Source organism: Oryza glaberrima, chromosome 7, assembly GCF_000147395.1.
Source record: "Oryza glaberrima chromosome 7, OglaRS2, whole genome shotgun sequence".
In the NCBI taxonomy this organism is placed as follows: Eukaryota; Viridiplantae; Streptophyta; class Magnoliopsida; order Poales; family Poaceae; genus Oryza; species Oryza glaberrima.
In genome coordinates this window covers 16,573,617-16,594,500 of record NC_068332.1, presented here as the reverse complement: position 1 = coordinate 16,594,500, position 20,884 = coordinate 16,573,617, and the positions used below count along the sequence as shown (strand labels likewise).

Here is a 20,884-nt window from a genome sequence, read left to right as displayed (position 1 = left end):
CAAAGTCATACCTTTCTTCCTTTCTAGAATTCTTCACCCATTGGCATTGTACAACCTTTTTGCTTCTAACCCATTCAGCTGCTGCTACCTCGGAATCATCCTCTTCATCGGAGTCACACATATAAGGATACACGTGATTGATCTTTTTGAAATTCTTCTTAGCCTTCGTAAACCTTTGCTCATGCAGGGTCACCTTCTGTGCGAGATGAGACAAGCTTTCAAACTCCTGCGATGAAAACTTCTCCTTGATCGGAGCTATCAAACCCTGGAATGCAAGATCGGCTAATTGGGAATCTGTCAAAGACAAACTATAACACTTGTTCCTCATATCTCTGAACCTCTGGATGTAGTCTTGTACAATCTCATCATGCCTCTGCCTAACTGCTGTCAGATCAGAAAGCTTCATCTCATGAGTCCCACTGTAGAAGTAGCTATGGAATTGTTTCTCCAAATCGACCCAACTTTGAACAGAATTGTAAGGCAATGAAGAAAACCATGTGAATGCTGACCCAGACAAAGACAAAGGAAATAACCGAACCCTCAAAGCGTCGACAGCCGATGCTTCTCCACACTAAGCCAAGAATTGGCTGACGTGCTCATATGTCGAAACATTGTTCTGTCCTGACAACTTTGAAAAATCTGGGACTTTGTATCGGCTGGGCAGTGGAACTCTCTCAAACCACTCAGGATAAGGGTGTCGATACAAATTTCCGGATTCCTTTGGCTTAAGCCCAAACTGTTCCCTCATCACGTCTGCAATCAAATCGGCCCATGGTCTCTGCTGAGGTACTCCTTGTACTGCTGCTGTATCGGCTCGAATTGATTAAGCTAAGGAGCAAATTGGGGTTGAGGTGATCCTCCTTGTTGGTACTGGATGTGAGGTGACGGAGGCTGGTATTGATGATTCAAATTACCCCCTTGATAATTCTGGAAATTCGGTTGTATATTATGTACCAAATGCTCAGGAATAACTTGGGCTACAACCGATTGATCCGGTTGCACATTATGGACTAAGTGCTCAGGAATAACCTGAGTCATAGCGTGCTGCCTCTGCCGATTATCAGGTGTTCCCATCCCAGCCGGTATCTGTTGCATTGTCTGCTGCTGAATCGGCTGAACCGTCTAGTGTTGAATCGGCTGAACCGTCTGCTGCCGAATCGGCTGAACCACTTGTTGTCTTGGTGGCGTCTGCTGAATCGACGTTGACTGTACTGGCTCGACAGTTGGCGGAGTTGGTAGAAACATTGCAGCAACCTGCTCCTGGGTTAGCCGATTGATGTTCTGCCCAACATGTTGTGGCTGCTCCCTGACCAAGACACGAGGATTTACCGCTTACCTCTGTGGCGACAAAGGCGCAGCTGGTGCTGGAGTTGGAACTGCCGCCGTCAGTTGTACTGGTGGTGCATTGGAAGCACTCTGTTGGTTGCCTGTCACCAATTTTCTATAGTTTGGGAAGACACCACCTGGTAAGTAGACTGGCCCCGTGGTCTGATGTTCAGCTGTTGTGTCATCAATCACAGATTTGATCATATTTGTTAATGTGTTGACAAGCACTCCAGACTGGTTCATCAAGGCATGTTGTACGGCATAATCAACTTGGTCTTGGAAATTGGTGCACCTAGGAGGTTCTTCTCGCTCTTCAATACCGTTCTCACCAAGATCTTCAACCACACCGTCTTGAAGCCCATCACCTTTATTGCCCGAGCAATCCGCAACACCTTTACCACCTTGAGATGAGCTTGAGCCAACTTCATCAGTAGCAACCACTTTAAGCTTGTATTTCTGAATGATTGTCCCTTGGCGGGTTTCCTTGAACAAGTTCATAAATTTGTCCTTCATGCTACTCATCATCTGTTCAAACTCCTGCCTCTATTCGGACGTCAGTTTGTCCTGCGTGATCGGAACAATGTTAGCAGTTTCTACCTCAGGTGATGGATGCTTAGCTCCCGTGTTTTTAGTCGCGGGAGGCTTGAGCCCTGTCCCCGGTGACTGTGGTGGTATCTCAGCCATAGAGAAAAAAGTCGTTAAAACTCGGTCCCACCGGGCGCGCCAAAAGCGTGTTAATGCGAAAAACATACACTGGCCTGGAAGATCTACTTAACTTCAGTGCAGGTCCAAAATCTTGCCTTGAGGTTCATGAGCGTGCCAGTTAATTTGATCCTGTAATCAACAAGAAACAAAGACAAGAAAAACCGCGGTTAAATCCATAAACGATAGCCGATGGGCTAGTTGCCGATGACATATCATTTATCTTTGAGTCGATGTCATATTAGAATCGATCGGCAGTTATAAATAAGCAAGACAGAACTAAATCTACTCGATCGGCTGTAGATATTTATGATATATAACCCTTCTGTCGATGTATATTTAAATCAAGTGATTGGGATAGATCGGTCACCATGCTGAGACAGTATAAATCACTTAGGTCGAAGTATACATTAAACGTTTATAGCATAGCCGATCAGATAGATCTAGCATGTATCGGCTAATACTCCAATACTACTCTACATCAAGATATTAAAGCACATAGAATATATCAAACAAAAGCCTAATATACTTTATTACGATAAGATCTTAATATAAAGGGCAGATCTAGCATGTCAGTTAAGCATATAAGATATAAAGCTAAATCAGGTAAGATCAGCTGAAACCCTGATACTATCTCTCTCAATAATCATAAAACAAGCCAGATATCATTATTGTAAATATTACTTAATAGATCGAACTCAACCGATGCATCATTAAGCATAAAGACAAATATAAAATCTAGGCAAGATGATGAAAACCTCTAAGAGATGGTAGGTACATGATACAATCTAGATTAATAACAGAGCATAACTCTATCGGTTGTTTCCTAACAATAAGAACCAGCCGATAAGAAGTTATATAGCACAACTAATAGAGATTGCAACATGTATATGATAACTCGACGAATTACATAAACAGGGTTAAAGTGTCATAAAGATGGAAGCATTAACCCCGAGAACGCAAGCCGACATAACAAGTTTTACCTCTAGCCGACGATCGAATGGATGCAGCTCAACCAGAAAGTAAGAACTCGTCGAAATAGAACGAAAGTAAAAAGGATGGCGATGCGCCGAGATTGTATTGAACCGTTGTTAATTTATTACATGGTGTTCGGGCTCTATTTATACCCGAGATACAAGATACTCTCTCCATCCCATAAAAGTAGTCGTTTTACCCCTTGCTAAATGTCCCGGAAAGACTGTCGCTGCAGTTCCGTGCTGCCATTACTACCTCTCCCGGGTGATTCTGGTCCATTCATTTGAACTGAGTGCATACACATTAATTCTTTTTTATTTCTCAAGCACTTAGACACATTGAGAACTGGAGGGCACATTGGTAACTTTAACTGTGAGCTAATTTATCTCATAATTACTAGAATGTCCACCTTTGTGGGACAGAGGTAGTATGTCCTTGCCAGACACGACACTTGTCTCTAACAAACTCTAAGATATCATAAGTCTTTGTGACAGACTTTTGTCTAAACATATCTCTAAGAAAACTATACAAAATATCTTAATTAATAGATACAATTGCCTATCCGAGAGCTTTATCTCCATCATGGCAATCCTCATGAAGCACATTAAACTATTCTAGAAGCATCTCTGAAACCATCGTTATCAGAATCGGCTGCATCACCTCTATCGGCTGTATCGGCTGTCGTCTGTCCGATCCATCTCAGCCGATGCATACTCCAGCCGATGCCTTCGCAGCCGATGCACACTTTGTTCTTTGAATCCATCTCTTTATCGAATCCGCTTCGATCCCAATATTGAACCTGGTTCACAACTTATCAAATTTGGTCGTCAACAGGGTGGTGCTGGTGGTGCGTGAGCGCAGGCAGCGCTGCTCCCCCTTCACGCGTCGCTTTCGCCTGCCCACCATGAGGAGGGGGGTGGGTGACAGGCAGGCCCACGGGGGCGGTAGAGGGGGACACGTGGGCTCCGCCTCCCGCGCTGGCTGGCGTCAGACGGCGGGCGTGCCTTTGGCTGGCCTCCTCTGTGTGGTGGTGGTGGTGGACGCGGCCGCGGCTGCCGGCGCGTGCCGCGGCCGGAGGACGGTTGTGGGGGAGGGGGGATGGGTGGATGGAGGCGACGATGGAATGGATCGGCGATCTTTTCGTTTTGGGTGGGAAAGTTTGAGTGAGAAAAATTTTGGGAGGTTTTTATAGGTTGACACCGCGATGGTTTGGCAAAGAAGATGCGTTGGCTTGGCCCCCTCCTTTTTCGGTCTGTTTGGTTGGAGGGAGTTTTTAGGAGGGATTGGGAGTTTAGAGGGATGATGCTATTAACTGTTTTGTTTGGTTGGGGGACATGGGAATTTTGGTGGGATGGGGAATTGAGGAATGGACTCCCTCCTTTTCAATACCTGGGTAGGGACAGGTAATTGGGAGGGAATTCCTCCTTTACTTCGCCTAAACAAATCTCAGTCATCCGTTTTCATTAATGATCTAATCTCCAATTAAACTCCCTATCAATTTCCACCCCCTCTACCAAACAAGAGACTGGGATGAAAAATCAAATTCCCATCTTAATCTCACCATCAATTCCCTCATGTAAACTCCCAATCCCCTTCCCTCAAGTTGCCAAACAAGCTGTTTGTTCATGCTTTCTGTTCTATAGGGTTTCTTTTTTTTTCTCTTTTTCTTTTCTAATGCATTTGTTTAACTTTAATTTAACTTCCACGGGGGCTAAAAGCACGGCTACATGCCCGTTTTAAACGCACGCAAGTAGAGTGGATTGCGAATAAAAAAAAGAAAGTATACTGGATTGTACTCATTTCTACGTTAAACTCTTTGGGTGGAATGTTATACTCTTATAAGTCATAATAAAATTCAGTCAAACATTAAAACTTTAACCATTAATTTAATATTAAACTAAATTTAAAAAATTTAATAATATTGTGCTAAACATCAATCATTTATGACCGGAGGAAGCAAATAGTAAACTTTTCTTGTTATGAGAATAATCAATCAACATGATGAATAATATGACTTTTTGGTGTATGCAATATTACAAGAGGTTACGGATGCTATGTGAGCCATTCACTATGTAACAAAACAGCTAAAGGAGAGACATTAGTTAGTATGGGTGTACTTAATATAAGTATTTTTAGGTTATTTACTAGTAGTATATTAGTACTTCCTCCGTATTTTAATATATGACGCCGTTGACTTTTTAACCAACGTTTGACCATTCGTTTTATTCAAATTTTTTATGCAAATATAAAAATATTTATGTCATGCTTAAAGAATATTTGATAACGAATCAAGTCACAGTAAAATAAATGATAATTACATAAATAAATTTTTTGAATTAGACGAATGGTCAAACGTTGGACAAAAAGTCAATGGCGTTATCATTAAAATACGGAGGTAGTATATATTAAGATCAAGAAGAAAATACTTTAATGTTCCTTGTTAAGTAAGGGATGGTTGGGTGAGATGATGGTTAGAAGTAAGATAGGAAGAATTTTGAATAGAACCTGACTGAAGAGAGTAGTAGTAGTAGTCTGAAACTCCAAATAGTGCTAGAAGTGCTTAAGGCCGCGTTCAGTAGATGAGGATTGGGAGAAAAACACCCACATTCTCTATTTCTCTTAGCACATGTTTCCCGAATTGCTAAAAGGTGAGGTTTTTTTTGTAAAAAAGTTTTCAATAGAAAATTTGCTTTAAAAATCATATTAATCTATTTTCAAGTTTGAAAAAAATTAATACTCGATCAATCATACACTAATATCTCACCTCGTTTTGCGTATCTTCTCAATTTTCTCCTTTCTTTTCCTCTTAAACACACCCTAAATATTTTTAAAAACTGTGGTGCATAGTTAAGAATAATAAGACGCTCAATTATCAAATGGCATGATTTACATAACAAGATATATTTTGAACTATATATTAGCATAAAAATGCACATCAACTTAAAATATATAACATTTTATTAGAAAACCTTTTTGGAAGACAAGGAATTTTTGGTTTGTTAAGCTGCTTTAATAGAAATTTGGAGCATTTTTTTTAAAAAAATAAAGCGGTATACACACAACCATGACATTCGACCCTCGTACAACCACGGCGATGCCATATGCACGATGTGATCTCTTTGGACTATGATCTAAATCTCCGTCATGAGTTCCATGCTTGCTGATTTTGTTGTATGCTGATCGGACTACTACATCGGATGTATAGCCGCGCTGTCAAAACAAATGACAGGTATTTTCGAGTCTTAACCTTTGTCAACCAAAGTTGGTATAATAAGTTATAGGTTATATGTGAATATATCTTTGTGAGAAAAAAGGAAATAGAAGCAATCAAGTCTGAGCTAGTACATATTGTAGGGAATCTATCTCCAAACTATCCGATGCACTAACATTGGCAGCACCGAAACCTTAGTTGGACCACATAACAGGATTTTTTACAAGTTTGAAGAAAAAGAGATATAGTACATAATATTATAATTTTCTATATGGGCTGCTCATCTTCATATCAATAAGTCTTAATATTGTAATATTTCTAAATGTTTTACAATATAGTCATAAACATATCTGATAATTAGTTATCCAAGGTTGGCCTCTCTAAACCTATGCACAAATACCTGTGGCTCCTTATAATTTTCTTCACCGAGGCAACTTTATGACTTTAGCATGACTATAATCGTGCTATCGGTGATAACGTCTAACTTTTTCTTAGGCACAAGTTTGAAGGTACATATATTTTATGGACTTACACTATTTCTTAGTATTTATCATGGTGATTGCTACTATCATAATCCACAATAGATCGGTTTTCTTATGTAGATGATTTGTTCTAAGTGTACACTATACAAAACTAATGTCATACTTTTATGTGCAACATTTCAACGATAGACAATGCATATACCCCGTAAAATTCTCAAAAAGAACCTTTTGTTCTTCCCTGTCATTAGAACATTCTAAACAGTTAACGAAGGTATGATTGATTTATGCGCCACGCTGTTGGAATCATGCTTTATTTAAAAACTGTATGTAATAATATTGCTGGATAACATTTTTCCCTTTATATTATTAGCTTTATATTATTTAATTTAATATATCCACATAAGTAATTATTTTCTTTTTTCTACTCTATAATCTATTCGTTTCGTTCAGTTACAACGCGCTCTTTGTTATGTCACCGATTTTCCTAGAAGACTAGCACCACACAAGAGGATCCGGCTCCTCTGCCTTTAGGGGCCAAAGACAGAGGTAAACAGTAAACCGAGTCTACTGCTACGGTGTAAAACAGTGAAACTATTTACTGTAGAAACATTGTAAAACAGAAAATTGTAGGGTAGCAAGGTAGTGTTCATGATGTACTGTAGCGTGTGTAGCAGTCGATCTCGTCCGTTCGTTACAGATCAAATGGCTGAAAATAGCCCGAAGACATGGCACTGGGCTGAAGGCAGAGGATCCCAATCCCACACAAGAGGGCACAAGTCAGGTCAACCCTGCTCGCAAGTCATCTCTCCACTGCTGCACGTTGGCGTGAGCACTGCAACAACTCTGAAGGAAAACGCGTTTCGCTAAAATGCCAATATAAAGCGCGTGATTACAGCCACTTTGCCATTATCTCCATTATCACCATTTTCAGTTCCATTTTCACTGAAATGAGGCTCGATGAGACTAAATTGCCCCTACTCGTCGGCCCGGCGAACGAACAGCACAGCTCGGCGACCGCCGCCGCACTGCACAGCAACGACTTGGCAAACATCCTCTGCGCCCTGCCGCCATAGTAATGCACAAGGTTGTCCCTCACCGTGCTCGTCAGGCAGGGGATGACCGCCATGGCGCTTGCTGCCGCGTCGTCAAGCTTCTCTTGCCGGTCGAAGCTGAGATGATGGACCTCGAGGAGCTTCTCCTCATCGAAAATCATCAAAAGAACTGTAAAACCATCAAAGCTCACCGTCTGCAAATTTGTCAAATCCAAACCAACTAGACCGGCCGAGTCTACGAAATGCGAAATGTTCTTCCAGGGTGTGAGCTACTGCTTGGCGGAAGGCAACTGCTCGCGGCGGCGGCCGCCGCCGCCGCCGCCCGAGGAGAAAACGACCAGTTTTTTAGCTTGTGCATATATACAGGTGAAGGTGCTCTTGTCAGCAGCGGAGGGCCAGCCAACGAATGGCCAAGTCGGCGGCGCGGCAGCCGGGCTGAGCCTGTGGGACGAGGACACGGCGTACATGGCGTGGCGATGATCTGCCGACCAGTACATCAACTCCCGGTACGTGCACGGAGAGTGGGGCATCGGGCTGTGCCTCGACGAGGAGCTCTGCCGCGAGCAGGTCGCCGCCCGCGTCGAGGAGTTCATGGAAGGAGGAGGTGACAGAGGAGATGGATCTCGATCCCCTTTCAGCCGGCGAGTCAGGGGCAATTTGGTCTCATCAAGCCGCGTTCTAGTGAAAATAGAATTGAAAATGGCGAAAATAGAGAAAATGGCAAAGTAGCTGTGATCACACGCTTCGCTTCATATTGGCATTTTAGCGAAACACGTTTTTAAGATGGCATTCCAGCGAAACCGCTTTTTGAACATGGCCAACCCCCCCCCCCCCCCCCCCCCCCCCAATTTCATCATCGCCACGCGATTCCTCCTCCCCCCTCCAACTAACAGAGAGGGGTGGTGGTGGACTCATTCGCGCGACCAAGTATCCGCTACGCGCCGCGGAGTGGAGGGGAGGGAGAGAGCCCCCGCGCGCGCGCGCGCGATGGTGTCCCGCCGGTTCGTCGTGCGGCAGGGCAGCGGCGGCGGAGGCGGCGAGGCGGAGGAGGAGCACGAGGTGGAGTACGACACGGAGCACGGCCTCGACATCCTCCGCCTCCAGATCTTCTCCCTCACCTCCATCCCACCCGAGCTCCAGAAGGTCCGCGACTGACTGACTTCGTTTCCCCTCCGCCGCGCCGCGCCCTGCACGGGACAGCCTCCACCGACCACCGTCCCCGCGGGTTCTCCGGTTGGTTGGTTGGCCTCTACTCTGATCGATTTCGGCGTGTATGTGTGTGCAGATCGTGGTGGAGGCGGACGGGTCCGTGGTGGGCGACGGCACCGACCTGGAGGCCATCTCCGAGGGCCTCCGCCTCGTGGTCATCACCGGGGAGGAGGAGGAGGGGGAGGCTGCGGCTGCGGCGGAGGCGGCAAGGGCGCAGGAGAAGTCGGATGAGGAGCTCGCGCGGATGATTCAGGTGCGCTGATGTTAAATTGATATCCCCGCTAGCTGATGGCTCTGTGTCTGCGATTCGGAACTTGTGTAGACGTGTGGTAGTTGGTCCGGGACAGCGTGGAAATTGATTTTAAGTTGGATGGATTTACGATGTTGTAGTGTGTGACTAAAAAAGACGCGAATATTAGGGAATGACCTAATAACAAATAATTAGAAGGGGTGAGACTTCGAACCCATGTCGTCTAGCCCACCACCTTGTGGAGCTAGCCAGAAGACCCCTAGGCGTTTCTCGTTGTAGTGTGTGACTGTAGCTGTCACTTGATTTTGTTTGGTTTGATAAGTTTATGGTTGGGGATTGGAGGAAGTGGATGTTAAATCAAGCTGCATTTTGATCAAAACGGGTTGCCGTTTGGCTGCATTGTGGCCGGAATGATACGGCTACGTCGGTATTTATAACTGCTTAGTGTGATTTAGACATCATGATTCTATTTGGTTTCGGTTTGCCTGAGGTTCAGATTGCAGCCTCAACCACTTTGCTTTGATCTAAGCACCAAGTGCGCTGCTTTGCATTGCTCATCATCTGGTGTGATGCAATGCTGGCGTGTGCAGATCGTGGTGGAGGCGGATGGATCGAGGGTGGATGGTGGAACCGACATGGAGTCCATCTGTGAGGGTCTCCGCGTTGTGGCCATCAGTGAGGGGGATGGGGAGGACATCGCTGCGGCAGAGAAATAACTGAGAGCTGAGCTTTGTGCATTTGGAATCAAGTAGATAGCTTAGACATCCTTTTATTTTGCTTGGTTAAGTTGGACATACTATGTGATGATGTTGGATTTGCTAGTGACTGTTGGGGTTACTTACTTTTGTTGGGCTAGTAGGGTATTTAGCTTGAAATTGATCATAATTAGGGCTTCGCTGTTGCTTGGGTTTCACAGTTATTAATGGTATTCAGAATCGCTTCACATGATTTATACATCAAAGTTCCCTTTGGTTCCAGTTTAGTTCATCAGCTGAGGTTTGAAGCAGGTGGGAAATATCTGAATTCAATTAAGGTGCCTGAATAACTTGCGTTCTATAGGTTCTTCAATGGAACCTTTGAGCTTTGTTATTTGATTGAGAAGTGAGTTGAATGATCTACATGTCAATTTCATGAAGCATTCCACATTACAGTTTGGATAGTTTATGCTGTTACCACTGGTTGGACATTGTCTTGGTTTGAATGGGAACTTTTTATGAGCAGGGGTTAGTTCAGTTCAGGTGCAGTCTAACTTCATTTTGTTCGATTTTTAGGCCTTTCCTTAGTTTGAGGTGGCTCATGTTTCATGGGTTTGATTCGGTTTATTTGGTATCAAATTGGAACAAATGTAAACTGAGCTGCAATACAGCATACAATGCAGTTTCTTGTCCAGATATTTTAGTTGGTGGATAGCTGAATACCACATTGAACTCATTTTACCTGTCATTGAGGGGATACTATGTGTTATCTGAATTTTAGCTTGCAATAGAATGGAGTTTAGTATTCTTGGTTCCAGTCTTTGCTTCAATGTTCTGGGAGGCAGGCAAATGTTGTGTAAAAATACCCTGTCAATATAGTTTGGTTCTCATCTGTTTCGGTGAATCTTTATGACTTATCTCAGTTGGCTGATCAGGTTGATTTCAGTTCTTCAGCTAGACATGTATACTATGCAACATATTCTGTGTCTGAATCTAGGACCCAAGCTCATTGTAGATCCTATTCATTTATTTTGATGGCCTTGTTAGCTGAGGTGAGAGTACATGAATTATCTAATTAGAATATTAGATGGAACTGGTCATCATCAAGTCATGCAACTGCATGAGTCGGCTAGACAGCTACTTCCACTATTTTTTTTTCTATATGCATTTTGTGATTAGACTACACATGAACTGTTTATTCAGTCTGTTCATGCTCTGTTTGCAATTGCAATATACATGAGGGGTATTTGAATATGCTTCTTATTGTTTAGTGGAGTAACTGGAGTTGACTGAAAATTCATATCTGTATAGTATGTTACTTAGTAAAAATGTCATAGGTGTTGCTCAGAATTGTCTCATCTCACAACCATGGATTATAAGTATGGACTAAACAGTGTCCACAAAGCATAACCTAGCATAACAATGAAATGAAGTAAATCATTAGTTTAAATATTCTATCCAGGGAAAAAGTAGGGCCTCCAAATTATCATTCTCATCAGAACTATGCTTATTTCCTGAACAAATCTTAGGCGGAAGAAGAGGCACTTCTTCTACAACAGTACAGCATACGCAATGATGGAGGGGAGGAATTCAGAGAAAGAGTTGAGCCATACATGCACCAGGTTCTGATGGTATGGTCTTAGAATGTATTTCATATATAAAGCTATATTTGTGATGATTGCATTTACATTTAATATATAATCCTTGTTTGTTGACACCTTTTGAATGCAGTACGAGGATCCAATGCGTCAAGAGGCAGCACGGAAGACTGTTCCAATGGATGAACTTCAGGAGAAGGCGCTGGTTTCACTAGCTAAGGTTTCCGTTCTCTATTTAAATTTCCAGCTCTGTTTGTTTCTTCTTTTTCCTCTCCATCATCTTACTCCCTCCGTTAGCTATTTCTAGAGTTCAAATATGCTCCTACACCATCATGGTGGAATTGCACCATGGTGAGTGGGAGTGATCCTGAACTTGTTGCTTTCCTTTCTTTTACAGTGGTAAGCCTGAATGTAATCATACAACTTCTGTCATTTTGATAATGAAATGGGGGAGCAATGCCTCTCTTTCTCAAAACAAGTTTCTAGAGTTCAAATTTGTCCCAAAATGTAGATATTCTCCACCTACCCCCCATCACAACCATCTCCCATTTAATTTTTTCACCTACTTTCTCTTCTCAACAAATCACAACCTTCCACCATTCAATTTCACCTACTTATATAATTCCCGTGAAAACCTCTAGAAATGCTTACATTTTGGGATGGAGGGAGTAATATTCAACATGGTTGTGTTGTCTTGCATTTATTGATAATGTTTCTTTTGATTATTGTCAACATGGCTCTCCAAGGAAAGATGCTGTACTTTATGATTTCTCTTATCATTCTACCACCATGGCTGTGTCCTTTTTCTAATGATATGGTTTTTGGGGGAAAAAATTGCTATATTACATTTTGCATTTAAAGAGATGCGTGATCAATATATTCTTATAAAAGATTCTTTAGTAGGAAGGGAACTTCAGTCCTTCAAAAGATGAAGAGGATCATGCCTTTCTCTTGCAATTGCTTTTCTGGTTTAAGCAATCATTCAGGTCATTGAAACACTTCTGTGCCTTATTTCTCAGTTTTTATTTTCTGCATGTCATGTGTGTGCGCGCGCTACCACCTAGTACCTATATTTCTGTTACATCAGTACTCTACCTAACCATTTATATTTATAACCAAAGTACTGTTTTCAGTTAAGATACTTCTTTTGTGCGTATGTTTTAATTGGCATATTTTTCACCATTTATGTAATAGTGGTATAGTGAGGTTGTTCACAGACTACTGATGGACATGAAATACCAATGATCTTGCAGATATGTCAAACCGTATAAACTAAGTACAAACACATTTGTTCTATTCGGACTGGAAAAGACCACTTTGATATATATATATAGTCTTGAATCTAGTTTCTGAAAATTAGCTCTATTTGAAACATTGGAGTCAAACAAAGCAGAGCATGAATGATAAATGACTTGTGTGAATGTGTGATATTTGCATCTCTTTGCTTTATGGCACATAGAAAAATGAGAGTAATGTTTCTTTTTCTTTTTCAAGTTCATTGATTTGGAACAAAGGTGTCAATTCTAGTGATAACTTTGAGCTCAAATTATGGGATTGCCTGTGATTTACTGGTGGTTTACGTTTTGGGTTGATATACTTTCATGATGCTTACAGAACACTCTGTACTTTTCACAGAAAGACCTACGATGGAACTCATATGTGCTCATCTTGTGATGATGATGCTTTTCTTTGCAGATGGGTCAATGCACCACCCTGCGACAGCTGTGGTCGTGAAACATTCAATGTTGGAATGGGCACCGCACTTCCCTCAGAAATTAAATTTGGTGCCAATCGCGTCGAGATCTATAGGTAGCAGTCTCTAGATGTCAATCAATTGTTCTTACATCTTCATCTTTTACATCAATTCTAAATAGAAGAATCATTTGTACCTGAAGCTTAGTTGCATGTACTCCCTTTATCCAAAATACATGGTGTCCATATTTTGAGGAAAAATCAACATTTGTAATTTTTGACTAATAGTTAAGCTAACTATATATATGTTTGGTGTCACACATGTGATATCATTAGATTTGTATTTGAAAGTACCTTCATTGTTAATTTCGTAGTTGTTGATAATATATTATGAATGATCAAAGTAAAACGTGGAGATCATGTAAAAGCTAATATGGCTTATATTTAGCGATGGAGGGAGCACTATTTTAATTTTGAACTCCCACATACATGATGTTAAGGTGTCAATAAGGTTTGTTTCCATATGCTTCAAATGCAACAGTTGTCAACTATCATTCTAATCTGTTCTTTACCCTGCAACTGTACCTCCAGTTTAAGGCAAATCTAAGGTGCACTTCTTTGTGACATCTCTGTCTGAGCAGCAAATGCTGTCACTATCATGGTCTAGGCAGGATTTTTTTTGTGTGTTTGTCAACAAGATCAGGATAATACAGTGATGATAGATTTTAGTTAGAAAGTCATGACTCTGAAGATTTTTTTAGGGAATGTGCAAATATTTGCACACTTTTCATGAAGTAAGGAAAGTAAACAAAGTCATAAATTCTATGGTGTTACCTGAAATAGACCCCACTGAGCATTGGAATTTGAATGATTCATGGTATTGTGTCGTATCATGGTATTTTGTAGTACTGGTTACTGGTTAGTCCTAGCAGCATTGTGTATAACTGCTGAATCGGGCCATGCTCATTTCCTAGCTATTACATCTATGCTATGCCAGTTAGAGATAGGTGAAATACAACACCAGGGTCATAATATTCTAAGGTATCCCTCTGTTCTAAGTTGTCTCACCAATAAGTTGATGACATTGGAACAGAGACCAAATGCACTTCTTAATCTTTTACCCGTCAGGGCTCAGCCCTTATGCCTGATGCTTTATGATCATTTTCATTTTCTTATTTGCATATACTGAGTATGTCTATGTTTAGGTGCAACTATTGTACTAGTACCACCCGTTTTCCAAGATATAATGATCCATATAAGGTATGAATAAGTCCTGTTATTGTGTGAGATAAGGTGTTATTTTTCAACCAAACTGAAATTGATGGTCAAATTGTCTGTTCCAATATTTATTGCTTTGGAAGCTTCTAGAAACTAGGAAAGGACGCTGTGGAGAATGGGCCAATTGCTTTACATTCTACTGTCGAAGTTTTGGATATGAAGCTCGTCTGGTTAGTTCCATAATATTCATAAATTTGTTTTATCCACAATGATATACAATTTGCTTATAATTGTAAGCGGCTCTCCATTCGTCCACTTGTCAGTATACTTTTGGTTTTCCTGTCTGACCGTCTGTTACTTTCACCCTTAACATCTTGGAAGTCTCTTTCCTTGCCTGTTACCTTCACCCTTAATGCCCAATTTAGTGGTCAAACCCAAAACTGATAAAGAATTATGCATTATCTGCATTGTCTGATTATCGAATTTCATTGGGCGCAAACATGAATTAGGTTTTTCCCATGCAAAACTTGTTTCTGTGATACTTGAATTCACAATTGGATCCTATAAAAATATGTGGATGCGATTGTTTAACTATTGCACAATTATCTGTATGTTCGATGTCAGCTGAATTATGCAGAAATTTGATTCATATGCTGATTGTTATTCACATGATTCATACCAAAACATCTTAAAGCAGTTATACCAAACAAGGTTACCATGATCTACTCTAATAGCAAACAGAGCCTTAGTATGCCTAAATTTATGTTGCCACTAATCACTGGTGACTGGTCTTTGCTCTTGTGTAATGCAATATAACACTCCTTTTCTATTTCAATGTTCACAAACAGTTCCATTTGGAAGAAGAATGAGTGCACTAAAGTTTATTCTAGCATTGTCAATATACTGTAACTTTGCTTACCTGAGTAATTTAATTTATAGATTCTGGATTTCACTGATCATGTGTGGACAGAGTGTTTTTCAAACTTGTATGGGAGGTTAGTGAATATACCCAATGCTTCTAATTTGGTATTCTGTCACGCTTATTCCTACTGACAATCTGACAGAGTTCTGGAATGTTTAGGTGGATGCATCTAGATCCATGTGAAGGAGTCTATGATAATCCCCTATTGTATGAGAAAGGGTAAAATATATTCTTAGCCAACTGGTTTCTGCATACTGCCTTGTCGTAAAGTGCATAGTTTATCTAATTTATCTGCATTTAGTGATACAACTCTGTGGACTTTCCAGGTGGAACAAGAAACTAGATTATGTAATTGCTATTTCAAAAGATGGAGTACGTGATGTAACAAAACGCTACACCAGAAAGTGGCATGAGGTAGAAAATCTTGGCTTGGTTAAGACCTGTGTTGAGGCTGAGTAGGATAGGTGTGTTTAGAATGTTTTGATTTTTATTTCATGCATACTGCTTGTCAATTGCAGGTTCTTTCCAGGCGAATAATTACCTCGGAAGATACCGTTTCAGCTATCTTGTCATCGATAACAGGGAAATATCGCAGTGGATTGTCAATTGATGGACTCACAGCCATAGAAAATCGTGACAAGAAAGAGTCCGAGGAACTTAGTAAAGCTGCTTATCTTGAAGTTGACACCAGCATATCTTTACCTGGAAGGCAAAGTGGTTCTGTGGAGTGGAGAAAAGCAAGGTCAGAACTGAGCCAAGTTGAATCACTCGCATGCTCATCTTGCCCTGCTCGAAAATGTGTGGATGCTCATGTTTCAAAAATATATGATGCTCTTTCTGCTCTTCTTTCACATTTTTGTGATGGAGACATCCCTAAAGAAAGAGTTATTGAAGTTTTTGACTCGCTGAAGTGCTTGATGCAAAATCTTAAAGATGCAAAGTTTAAAAGCAGGAGAACTACATTGGACAAAAAAACACAACTGGTTTTTGAGGAGATTTTTCCTTCTGTCGAAAGATTGCTTTGTGCTATGTCCTTGAAAGCAGAGTTGGGTACTGATGGAAAATGCTCTGTGACAACAGTCGGAAATGCAGTACATACATCCTTAGCATTACCAGTGGCAATGGATGCGGTTGATGAGATACTGAGTAATTACAAGAGTAATGCGGTTTGCACAAAAGGTCACCAATTCCCAAGAGGCAATAGACTCTGTTCAGGTTCTGTCCTTGCAAGTGGTGAACAACTCCCAATTGGAATTGTATGAGCTGCAACCTGTGCATTCTCTTATGTTCATTCATCATCATTAGACCTACAATATTGATTTTCAAATTGTTTCAGGCAACGGCAGCATTTGATGGCATTCGCTCATCCAAATGGGAAGAGCCTGATGGAGCCAAAGGTGATCCGGTTGTAGTATTACTAATATGATCTTTTAAACATTTCTTTGTTATTTCTCATCTGTACTAGTGACTCTACGCTTATTGATTAATTCTAACATATACCTTGAGTATGCTAAATTTATATAAATTTAAACTGTACTGTTTCAAGTACAAAAACTATCTCGGAATTTTAAGCTTTGAAATGATTAGTTTGTGCCATTTCGATATCCCAACTTTGATGAAAATGATGGTGCCCATGCTTTAGCATATAGTTTAATCCTTTTATTTGGCTGTTGGTGTAATAGTTGTGAATAAATGTCATTTGATATTACTTTCATCTCATTTCTTCTCCAGATGAATCTATCTACCTTTGGTTTGCTAGATTGGAACTAAAATTTTTGAGTTTATGATGATCCAGTTAGAATTGCAGGGTTTATTCTATAATTGCTGCAGAATTTCATTTTCTATATGAGTAGTTCATATGCTTCTGATCCTGTCTGATTGCCAATATGCACATTGAAATTTAAGTTGTTCACCAATTTTTGGCGTGGGTTAGAATTTCGTGCTCTCTAGGTCATGAAGTCTTTCATGAGCACTCCCCTGTAAACATCTGTCGTTGAGTGGAGCTTTTCTCCTTTTTCTGTCTTAATACAAGTAATAGAGTTCTCCTGAGTATTCTCTAAAGGAAAAAAAAGGTATTAGTGTCCAGTCAGTATTTTCATGCTGTTTAAAAGAACATGTGTTTCAAATAGTTATAAACATAAATTTTCACTGTTCCCATTATATTATCTAACATAGTCATTTTTCAGGATGTTGGATAATTTACAGGATGCTTGATGGCCAAACTTGCGAGTTGGATTCATATGATTTGATGTCAGCTAATGATGTTCCAGAGAGGGATCCAATGGACTGGTATAGCAACTTTGTTTACTTACATACCTTTTTACACACACAATACCGTTGATAAGCAACCATTACAGTGCCAAAATCCTAGTAACATGAAGTATGCAACAAGATATGTCAATTTAAGAGAATTATGGGCGACAAAATATAATATTAAAATAAATCTGGATTACAAGCTAAATTGTTGTTATTTGGCAATTGAACTTTGTTTTGGTGGGTAGTCGGCTCTAGTGGGACCTGCAAATGTCTTGGTTACCATTGTTTGTTGCAATACAAAATGTTAGATTAGCTGTTGGGCTTTTGCAATGCTGGTGTTTTGACATGGCGCTACTTTTTTAGGCTAGACCATTATCTTTTGATACACTCAAGCAGACATACTTATCGCAGGACCCAACTCTTATACCAGCAACTGTAGAGAACCTGTACAAAAGTTTGGCCTTCTCTTATGCTCCTCCAGGAAAAGTTTGGAAATCTTTCTGTTTTGACATATTTCCTTGCACTCTATAGTTTTCGTTTTTAATACTGTAAAATGGTGTTAATCGTTAACAAAATTTTGAGAAGTTCTAAGGAATAAAGTGCTACGACTTATGATTAGTTCTAAGATTTTAAAATACATAAGCTGTTAAAACTTACGAGACACAAGTTTTTGGCAAACATCAATTGAAGTTGATGATAGATATGGCACTATCTTTGCTTTCTTTGAGTCTTCTTTAAAGCGATGATATTCCATGAGCCACAAGCAATTGTGTCACAGGGTTCTTGAAGGGAGCACTGATGGAGGCTCCACCTGGAATACAATAGACGCCCGGAGTTCTGTAATTTTCGACAGTCGTTTCTATAGGAAAACATTTACTGTGGATAAGAGATATAAAGCAAATGCTTTTCGGTATGTTCAATATCTATCTGCTGGTAGTGATTGCTGAATTTTCTCCCTTTTGGCTAACAATGTTTTATATGTGTTTGCCAGGTTTCGGTTTTTACGAGTGAGAGAATCTAATGGCAATCCAAGGTTTCAGATAGGTTCAATTGATCTCTACGGGAAAAGCACATGAGCTTTCTTGAAAGTGTGTTACCTCGAATAGAAAGCCTTTTAAACCTTCTCGAAGCTAAACTATACGTGGCTGTGACCATGGCTATTATTTGCAACCAACGCAGTTGCATTATTTATTGGTAGATTGTAAAATGTGAAATTCAACTATGGAAGGAGTGATTATCCCTTCAATTCTTGAGAAGACTCTTTATATGCCCCCATTGCCTTAAGTCTCTAGTTGTTTCCTACAACTCAACAGTACTGCAGAATAAGGAAGCACAGAGGAGCTATAAGTGTTGTGTGATATATAGACCTGCATATGTCAGTTTGTACCAGTATCTTAGTGTTTAATTTAAAGCCTTAGTGTTTTTGAGAGTGGAAGCTTTCGGATTTTTCAAAGTTTGGTGTGATAGCAATAGTGGGAATGTGTATGGTTTGTTGTCATACCAAAATTTGATAATTTAAAGTTTGGTACGGTTAAAAAATGGTAACAAAGTGAACATGAGGAAACTGTTTATTGTCCTACCAAAATTTGATAATGTTAAAATTTGGTAGAGTTAAAAATGATAACAAAGTGGATAAGAGGAAACGGATTCTCTGACGTAGAAATAATACTGGTACCAGAATTACTGTTGGAGGTTAAAGTTCAGGCAACAGTAAGGTAAGGTTGTGACTAATTTATCTTTTTTTTTAATGAAGATTCTTAATTACCAGAGTTGAGATCTAGTAAGAATTTAAACTGTCGGTGGAGCACCTTGGTCGATCGATCGGTCCTCTCCTCCTTTTCACTTCCCATAATTCCTAATCAACGTAGATTTGCATCGCCATCGATCGGTCGGTACTCGGTAATTAACGACGAGCAGCTAGCTCGCTGCAATTCACTTCAAGGTTGTTAACATGTCCTAATTGGTTGCCTTCTCCAAGTCACTGGAACTTTTCACTTTTCAGACATGAATTGATCACAAAAAACCTACACGTTTTCACCTTTGCATGCATGGACGTGCACTCTGGATTGAAAATTGATTGATCGAGATATCCCAACCCATATGGCACTGTGCAGTGTTCGACAATACTCCATATGTTCTTCGAATGAATGGCTATTTCTGTTCTCTGCATGCGTCGCTCTCAGCCCCAATCATGGCGAGAGACAATTCCGGTTTAGGGTTTAGTAAACAAATCGACTTGTCTGCACAAAAGTTTCTCACCTAAAAGGAGGGGATTAAAGAATTATTTAGCTGGCGATTAATTGAAGTGTACCGCTTAGTTTCCTCCATCCAACTAGTTGCCTATTGCAGGAGGTTTCTTGCAGAGCTTCATGGCTACTCCATTCTATTCATATTAGAAGTCGTTCGACTTTTTTCTTAGACAATTTTTTTTAAGTTTAATTAAATTTATAGAAAAATATACTAATATTTTTAATACAAAATAAATATATTAGCAAAATATATTCATTGTTAAATTTAATGAAACTAATTTGGTGTTATAGATGTTGCTAATCTTTTCTATAGATTTAGTCAAACCTAAATAATTTTGACAAAAAAAATCGAATGACTTTTAATATGAAACGGAGGGAGTATATTAATTCTTTCCGTGGATATTTTTTATCCCTCTTATTTCCATCTCTTTCTTTGTGCCTCATATAGCCATGGTTAAACAAATAAAGTGGGGGTACAGCAGTGTTATTTTGTCTGCTGTTTTCTCTAGGTTCCTTAATTTCTAAATGTAGTACTTTTTTTAATCTCCCCTTAAGGATTGGAATGGCTGATTTGATTGACTGGAAAATGCTGAGTAACTTCTCATGCTTTTTATAGTAAACTAAACAAAAGTTGCTTGGATACCTACCCTTCGCTGCGAAAATGTCCAGCGGCTGTTTTGTTGCTAATAGAATATATATAACTAGAGGCAAATGACAGGCTAGTTACTTTTATTTATTCAGTAAAAATCTCCTCTCTCAAATTGAGCCACCTTATTGGTCATGAGAAATCTCCCACACCCTTCTATCCGATCCCTTTCAGCGCATTTCGCACATCGCCAAACAATATTCGTTTAATTCCCTTCTCAGCTATCAGCTGCTAGGCACATTGGGATTATCTTAAGGGTTAATTACTCAACGCATGAAGGAAAGTGTTGAATTTACAGGCTTGTGTTGGAACATATAATTGATTCCAAATCCGAATAATCTTAGAGACCCCGATTGTGCAGCATGCGTGGAAGGACTTCCTACACCAAGTATATATGCATT

At 40.2% G+C, this 20,884-nt stretch overlaps 1 protein-coding gene across 1 annotated transcript; it reads left to right on the top strand.

Annotated features, from left to right (window-relative positions):
- The first annotated feature begins 8,629 nt into the window (after positions 1-8,629).
- Positions 8,630-19,023, top strand: LOC127779376 (peptide-N(4)-(N-acetyl-beta-glucosaminyl)asparagine amidase). The gene is made up of 16 exons (XM_052306110.1): positions 8,630-8,891; positions 9,034-9,210; positions 11,432-11,533; positions 11,634-11,720; positions 12,404-12,486; positions 13,196-13,309; positions 14,398-14,452; positions 14,554-14,640; positions 15,350-15,405; positions 15,492-15,551; positions 15,659-15,746; positions 15,851-16,588; positions 16,669-16,729; positions 17,519-17,621; positions 18,367-18,498; positions 18,580-19,023. The coding sequence occupies exons 1-16, from the start codon at positions 8,736-8,738 to the stop codon at positions 18,662-18,664; spliced, it is 2,184 nt and encodes a 727-aa protein (XP_052162070.1). The 5' UTR covers positions 8,630-8,735; the 3' UTR covers positions 18,665-19,023.
- The last annotated feature ends 1,861 nt before the right edge of the window (positions 19,024-20,884 follow it).